This window comes from Rhagoletis zephyria, unplaced genomic scaffold (assembly GCF_001687245.7).
Source record: "Rhagoletis zephyria isolate East Lansing unplaced genomic scaffold, Rhagoletis_zephyria_1.1 Rzeph_scaffold_07289, whole genome shotgun sequence".
Classification (NCBI taxonomy): Eukaryota; Metazoa; Arthropoda; class Insecta; order Diptera; family Tephritidae; genus Rhagoletis; species Rhagoletis zephyria.
The window spans coordinates 23,492-31,827 of NW_016164372.1; the positions used below are offsets into that span (position 1 = coordinate 23,492).

Consider the following 8,336-nt stretch of genomic DNA (forward strand, 5'->3'; position numbering starts at 1 on the left):
CTAGTTCATAGTTTTTCTCTGTTTACTTGTAATATAAACATTTCTAAAATAAATGTATTTTTTGAATCGTTCTTCGTATTTTCTGTCTTTTATTATAGTGCCTTATTTTGCTTGAATACCTAGTGCCTATTTCCGCCTTTTTCCTATTTTTTTTGCCTTTTTTGCAACACCTAGGTGCCTTTTCCTGCCTTTTTCGCTATTTATTTTGCCTTTTCTAGCCTATTTCGTTATTCTATTTTGCTCTTTTTTATAGGTTTTTAGGTCTAAAAATTCGTTCCCTGCTCATACTTTGCGAAAAATGGACCGGTTGGGATTGTTTTAATTTTTGAAATTTTTCGATTTTGAAAACACTTCGAATATAAAATCGAAAATCGATTTTCTTGAAATTTTTTTTGAAAACTTTAACCCATTCTGCAACGCCTAAGCCTATTCCTATTATTTCCAACTTTTTAAGTTAATGAAAAACTAACAAATTTTATCCAATTCAGCGCCAAGAATTCTCGCTGCGTCCAATCAGAATCTGTTTATTAGATGCGTTAATCAAAAAGATAAGCATTCCGCATTCTAGAGGAAGAAATGCTCTACATACATAATTGCAGTGGGTAGTACTACGCTACGACTAATCAGTTTGGCGTAATCATTTGTTATCGTTTTCATTAAAATTTGTTCAAACGCTTGGACACGCATACATGGCGTATGAGTAATATTATTTCTTCATATTTCATACAAAAAAATCATCGATTTACCAGTCGATTACGCGAAAGTGATAAGTCGCGATTGCTCGAAAACGGCTGGCTAAAAAAATAGTCTGTTCCAATAGCAGTCCAGTTTACAGGATTTCAGGTCAGAACTTACAGGAAGTCGTTCCTATTGACATAAAGCCTGCAAGTGGGAACACTTTTGAGAGAATAGTCCTAGTCGGTTAGTCCTAGCTACTTCAAACTTGTACTTTAGTATACTAAGATGTAACGAATTTTTTGTAAAATATTTTGTGGTGTAAAAATCTCGAGAAAAGTATCCTACAAATGTGTGATGCTACTCCAAGTGTTCGGTTTCAAGGCTAACACATTTAGGATCATTTAAAATGGTTTTAAGATCTTTTAGCTGTTGTGGAAATAATTCGCAAAATTATTTTTGTCGTCCCGATCACTTTTGGAAATCACTGTATGTAAGTATACAAATACATACATCTGTACATACATACATACATATGCATGCATAAATATACTGTTTGCCTCAAAAATTTAAATGTGCTAATTGTACACGCTTGGAATAACTTAAGATTTATTACCGAAAAAAAAAACGTATTTTCAACTTACATGAACTTCGAAAACGTTTCGTTGTTGGTGCCATTTATGATGGGCTGTGATAAAATACTATTGAAGCTCCAACACTCAACTATACTGGCCACTATCACGAGCATACGTATCAGCAAATAGAACATGATTACATTACCCTGAAATATGCAGGGCATAAATATGTATGTTAAAATACTTCATAGAATTACTCATAGAAACAACGATGCATTTCAGGTGTTAAATTTAAACAAAAATATCTTTTCTACTTTTATTATGACATCACAACACATAATTCGCGGACGCACTTACTATTCTTATCAGTACTACCAGCATATATGTATGTATGTAGGTATGTCTATGGTATTCTTTCACATGGCTGCGGCAAAAAAATGCATAAATTTAGTTACGACGATTTATTGGCCAAAAAGCGTCAGTATATTAATTAATTTTCTTTTTCTTAATTTTTACACTTCTTCGCAAATGTGCGATCAGCCGTAGCTGCTTATTAATTTATTGTTCAATGGCGAGAACTCGCTTTGCTGGTTCAGCTACCAAAATCTTTATACAATCTACATACAAACATACATATGCATACAGTATGTATATAGAGCTACAGCTATACATACATACATATGTGTTTATTTAATTAATTTAACTGAGAACTTTTGCACTTCGTTGCATAGTTTAGAATGAACGTAATTTTACACTAGTACTAGTACTACACCGCACAGCACAATATTAGTACTTTTTTTTCAAAAATTCTTTCGTTTGATTTAAATTAAATAAGGTGTTAGAAACGAATATGTAGTCTTTTAAAAAATAATTGTGCACTCTTTCGCAGAAATGAAGTTACTCACAATTGGCAATTGCGGAAAAAATGTGTGAGTAATGCTCACCGGTGTTTATTCCAGCAGCTTGCTTTCAGTTCAGTCTATGTATTTAGTTTTTTTATTTATTAGAGATATATGTATAGCAATGTATGTATCTACACTTTTTTACGTATTTGTGCCCTTCTTTTTGTTATACCGCTCAAAATATATACATATAATTGATACTTTTTCTTACTTTTACTACCGTTTTGACTGCCTGAATTTAGCGAGTATTGGCTAATGAATGAGCTGTTTAGTAGTGAAGACAATTTTTTGGATACTGGAATTCAAATATATTGCTTTTATTTTGTGATAAGATAACGGTAAGGGTTTTGTGTTACGCAAATTTTTTGTACTTCCATATTCATACGTACATACATATGTATGTATGTATGTACATACATATATATGGGCAGTAAATTGCTTCTTAATCAACCTTTATGTAGTAAATTTACTCGAGCCTTAGGGCAAAATTGCTCAAATTTGCTATGTAGAGTGAATACCAACTACTGAGTGGAAGATCGACCTATCTCTGCAGCCAGTTCGAAAACGCCCTATGTCAAAAACCTTTTTAAGAACGCCCTGCTTTAGAATTTGGCTGAATAACGCCCTATTTCAGAATTCATTTCAAAAACGTTTATATCAGCTGCCAATTTAAAAACGCCCTATCTCATCACATTTTCAATACATTTTGAAGTAAGATAGGGCGTTCTTCAACCAAATTCTAAGGTAGGGTGTTCTTCAATAAAATTCCGAAGTACGAACGATGTTTAATAGCTGTCAAAAACTATACAAAGTTGTTCGGACGTTCCCATTTTTTCCCATGAGATACAATTTTTTGTTTAAGAATTTAACCACACTCGTTTTTTTAATGCAAATATGAGGTTTTATTGTAAATAAGTAATACAAAGGACTTAAGGCCTGAATAGCTAATGAAAAGGTAATAATCTCGATTGATTTTATTTCGCACCAGTATGCCAAATAGTGCAAATTGACCTTATTTTGTTAATGTCAGAATCCTTGAATTCCTTTTTAAAAAGCTGATATGCTTCGTTTACTGTCAAAACCATGTAGAGCTTTGGTATATGCAAGTTTTGCTTACTTAAAAATGTTTCTTTTAATCCTGCTGCTTGTACAATATTAATTAATTTAGGGTCCTCCTTTTCACTATCATATTTGTTTAATAATTTTTTCTTAATGCTTTTTCAACTGCTTTTATGGCTTTATTGTCTACTTTTAAACTTGCCAAAATTCGAAGAAACTAATCCCTGTTTTTCGTTTTCAATGAATCTTTCTTTGCGCAAGTTAGTCCCATCTTTTTAATTTTTCTTCTATAGTTTTTTTTTCTTTCGATCTATCTTTTTTATATTCCGCCTTCCTTTCTTCAAATTCCGTCTTCACTTTATTGCTCTCTCAGCCGTGCTTTTAACGTTCGTCGAAGTCATTTTTTTGTACAACCAGAAGTATGAACTATATCGATATACCTTCATAGAAACAATATGAACAAAAATTATTTGAAGCGTTTGGACGTTCCGATTTTACATTTCATTACAATCGGTAATTCTAAAGAAAAAAATTTATGCGACTGGCAAGAGTAACCAAAACTAGCTTTTGTATTAAAATTTTGACAAATAAAGTAAACGTTACGACTTTTTTTTTATATGTAAAGTATATTTTGCGTCCGAACACTTGAAAAAAAGCACAAGTTGTAATTTAATTTTAGACGGTTTCTCATATATTTTTACGTTGTTTTTGTTGTAAGACTTACGGAACTCCAATTCTTTTTAATCGTGTACTATTATTATGAAGTCATTCTAGAAGGTATGATTTCTCCGAAAAAAAATTTTAAAGTGTAGTTGGAAAGACGAAAATATCTTGAAATGGAATGGACCAATTAGTCCAATATTTTGGTGGATGAAGAACAAAATAAGTAGTTATCGATTGGCATCTATAAACTTTGTTCACGCAAAATATTATTTCTTTTCTCTTGGTTCACACTTTCCAGAAAATACCCATATGGAAAATTCCTTGTCAACCGAATTATGACTGCGATCAAAAATGGGTTTCTAATTTTTTTTTGTATTCCGTTGACTTTGAATTTTCCATATACAGTGGTCGAAAGAATAATAGCCGCACCACATATCGACAAATTTTACTTATTATTTTCTATTTTTGTTTTGTTATTTACTTTTAGTTACTTTTTTATAAACATAAGGCCGTGCAATTAATTGATTATTCAAAATTTTGATTAATCATAAAGTAAATAACCCAATTATTCGATTAAATGGAAATTGTGATTACTCAAACTTCAGTTACTTGAGTAATCAAGATTTTGATTAACCAAAAACAAAAGTAATTTGCTTTATGATTAATCAACATTATGAGTAGAATTAGTAATAAACATTTCAAAGTACTCTTTACATATGAAGGGGTTAGAATCATAAGGGTCTAAGTGACATTTTGTGAAAATATAAGTTATACCGATATTTGTATAGTTAAGTATAGTGTTTATTTGGTGACAAAGAGTAAACATTCTTTGAATTAGTTAATTAACCTGCATTCATTTAGGCAAGAATCATTTCAAATGCATTTAACCAGAATTTACAATTAGGGGATTCACAAGACGTGTTAACCGTCGTAAAATCTTAAGCTTAACACTTGTTTATGTAAAATAGCGGTTAAAATGGTTGGGGGTTGGCTAATTATATATTCTTTATCAGTTTAAAAGAATTTCGGTTTAGTTAGAAATCCCCTAAAACCATTTTAATTAAAAAAGATGTTAACCTTAAGATTTTACGACGGTTAACACGTCTTGTGAATCCCCTAAATAAGTTATCAACTTTAACCTTAATTATCTCAAAAAAATTTCAGATCTACTTTGATCCTTTAGATTCTAACCCCTTCGTATAAATTAGTTGAAGTTCCTTGATACTTTGACAACAACGTTTCTGTTTTCAAAAATTAAAATTAAATATTTTTTCAGAATGTAAAAAATAAGGATTTTCCAAAGCAAACTCTTTTAACGAGCAAAATTAATTTTTTTGAGTAATCATATTTCAAGTAACTCGATTAATCACCGTTTTGAGTAATCAAAATCTTGATTACTCGAGTAATTGATTATTTAAATAACTGATTCACCAACTTCCTCGAGTAATCGAATAATCGCACAGCCCTAATAAAAATACATACAATTAGATTTTTAACAAAACCCGTGCTAGCTTACATGTTACAACTTTTGTAACATTTAAACAAAAATTCAACCAACCTTCGTAAAAATTGCGAGGTTTTATTTAGTTTTCTTGGAAAGATATAGTCGCGCCAGATATTGACCAGTTTTAAGATATTATTATTATTTTTTTAATTTCAGTCGGCCGCTGTGGTGTAGTGGTAAGCAGTGCGCGCTTCCATTCCGCAGCCCCCGGGTTCAAACCCTGGTCAAAGCAACATCGCAATAAATATAGAAAAAAGTTTTTTTCTTTACAGCGGTCGTCCGTCGGCAGGCAATGGCAAACCCCCGAGTGTACTTCTGCCATGAAAAACAGCTTCTCATAAAAATACAATCGCCATTCGGAGTCGGCGTAAAACTGTAGGTCCCTCCGCTTTTTGTGACAATATCAAGGCGCGCGCCACAAATCGGAGGAGAAGCTCGGCCAAACACTAACATATGTGTAAGCGCCAATCTATTATTAATATTATTATTTTTTATAAAAGTATAGTTCATTCTTTAACAAAAGCCGTGTAAATCAAGTATTAAGTTATGTGCAATATTTAATAAAAATTCAACAAACTTTCGTAAAAATTTCGAGCTTTTTAATTAGATTTCTTTAGAAAAATTTCGAGTAAGCCATTTTGTAGCCCATTGAATTCTAGTAGAATAAAGTACAAGTACAGGTACACTTCCTGTTATGCTTCTTGATGTTGTGATATAAATGGAGGGATCTCCACTTTTACTCCACCTCCTAAGGAGCCGAGCGGCGACTGCTTTTCGACAAAAACAAAACTTTTTTGATGTTGCTGGGACCTGAAATTTAACCATGGACCTCCGAGTAGCAGTAGGCACATCTAAGCTCTCGGCTACGGCGATGCAAAAAATAATATAAAAAGTTAAAATAAGGCCCAAACGCCCAAAACACACCTCCAAAACTACTGGTTTTTGTTGAAAACAGCCCCCGAAACGACAACATTTTTGTCACCCCGCTAAAATATAGGTGAATATTCAAAAAATGGACAGTATCCGATTTCTAATAGTATCGATATTGAATTATTAACCCAATTTGTACTAAATTATCGATAAAATTTTAGTCAATATCTGAGAAACTAAAGGAGATATCACAACACAGATAACACTAATCGAAAGATCTTATTTTAAAATATATAACTGCATCCATAACTAAAAATCGCCAAAATGACGCTTACGACATCCTTCAATCCAGACGACGATTTGTATATTTTTTATTTAATGTGCATAATTTTTTATGAAAGTCGAGCATATTACATAACCAGCACCATATATATTCAATTTCAAACTTCGTACAAAACTTATAAAAATTCAATAAACTTTAACAAGTACAGCCAAAAATGTTAAACTTCTTTTACTGTTTTTACAGCCCATTAAATTTTAGTAGGTCAAAGTTAAAATTGTATGTGCAAGAAAATCGCGTTGAATTTTAATATTTTTTTTTTTTGGTGACGGTGTTGTGCATTTTCTTCCATATACAAGAAATTGTTGAGCACAATTTATCACTTTCAATCGATAATTTGATATATCGTTGATCGCGCGATTTTTTTTTTGCATCATTCTATTGTTATTTTATTAACCTTTTTTATTAAATAATAATAATAATATTTTTTATTTATATTTGGCCGTTAATTGAAGATTTTGTTGATTTTTTGAGCTTAAGGCCGGGTGGAAATATAGACGATTTAAAAACAACAAAAACAGATTATTTTATTTCAACCCGGCCTTGAGCTCAAAAAAATCAACAGAATAATAATAATAATTTTCCTTTTTCTTTTCGTCTTTTTTTTTTATTCTAGCTGATTTTTTTTTTCTAAACGACCTATTTATTTAAAATATAAATCACAATGGAGCAGTTTTTTCACTTACCAGCAGTACCCTTCCGGTCGCGTATTTTTTAACGGACCTTGCTGAACTCGGATAAATAGCCGAGTTTGTGTTGTTGCTTTGCATGTATTTCGTCATTTAAGCGAGTGTTCTTTTTTAGCTCGGGTGCAAAAGAATGCACCTATTCTTTTAATTTCTTATATCTATTTCAGTTAGGGGATTCACAAGACGTGTTAACCGTCGTAAAATCTTAAGGTTAGCATCTTTTTTAATTAAAATGGTTTTAGGGGATTTCTAACTAAACCGAAATTCTTTTAAACTGATAAAGAATATATAATTAGCCAACGCCCCAACCATTTTAACCGCTATTTTACATAAACAAGTGTTAAGCTTAAGATTTTACGACGGTTAACACGTCTTGTGAATCCCCTAACTTTTCTTTTATATTACATTTTTTTTTATCGTGAATATGTAAATATATTTTTATTTGTTTTTATATATATTTTATTAATTAAAAATTATTTAATTTTTTTATATTGCTTAATATTATTTATTTCCCTTCTTTGTTTCATTTTTTTAGATTTATAAAGCTTTATTTAATGTCAAATTTTTAATAACCATTTTTTTATTTCTTCTATTTTAACCGTAATGGGTGGGACAGTATTTTATGACAGGTGGAACGAGTCACTATTGAGGACACATAGTTCGTGAACACTACTGATTTGAATAAATATTGAATATTTATTAAAAGAACCTGATTTAAACAATAGGAAGCTAACGTTTTTGTAAGTTATGTTAAAAAAAAACATATTTTGTTGTGGCGGGTAGGATGTCCAATAAGCATTTCTGTGAACGCTGACAACTTCTCCATAAATGTAGTTTTGTAATAACTAACCACTGTTTTAAATTCCATGAATTTTACCTTCTTTTTGGATATTTATTTTTTGGATTGTCACCTTCCATACACATAAAGGCTTTAACGTGATAAAAAATACTGTATCAGAGATAGTCGTATTACGGCCATTCGCAACGCAGGAAAAGTAAAAACTATAGAACTGGAGCTGGCTACTTTATATTCTCTTTATATGTATTGTTATTAAAAAC

General features: G+C 31.1%; 1 protein-coding gene across 1 annotated transcript in view; it reads right to left on the minus strand.

Annotated features, from left to right (window-relative positions):
* The window catches only part of mthl14 (methuselah-like 14), a 10,486-nt gene extending 8,699 nt beyond the window's left edge, over positions 1-1,787 (minus strand). Inside the window, exons 1-2 of the mRNA XM_017630034.1 lie at positions 1,608-1,787; positions 1,320-1,456 (exon numbers count right to left, since the gene is read on the minus strand). Of these exons, the coding sequence (XP_017485523.1) occupies positions 1,320-1,456; positions 1,608-1,631 (161 nt within the window). The 5' untranslated portion in view covers positions 1,632-1,787. The remainder of the gene's footprint in view (positions 1-1,319; positions 1,457-1,607) is intronic.
* Between the last annotated feature and the right edge of the window lie 6,549 nt (positions 1,788-8,336).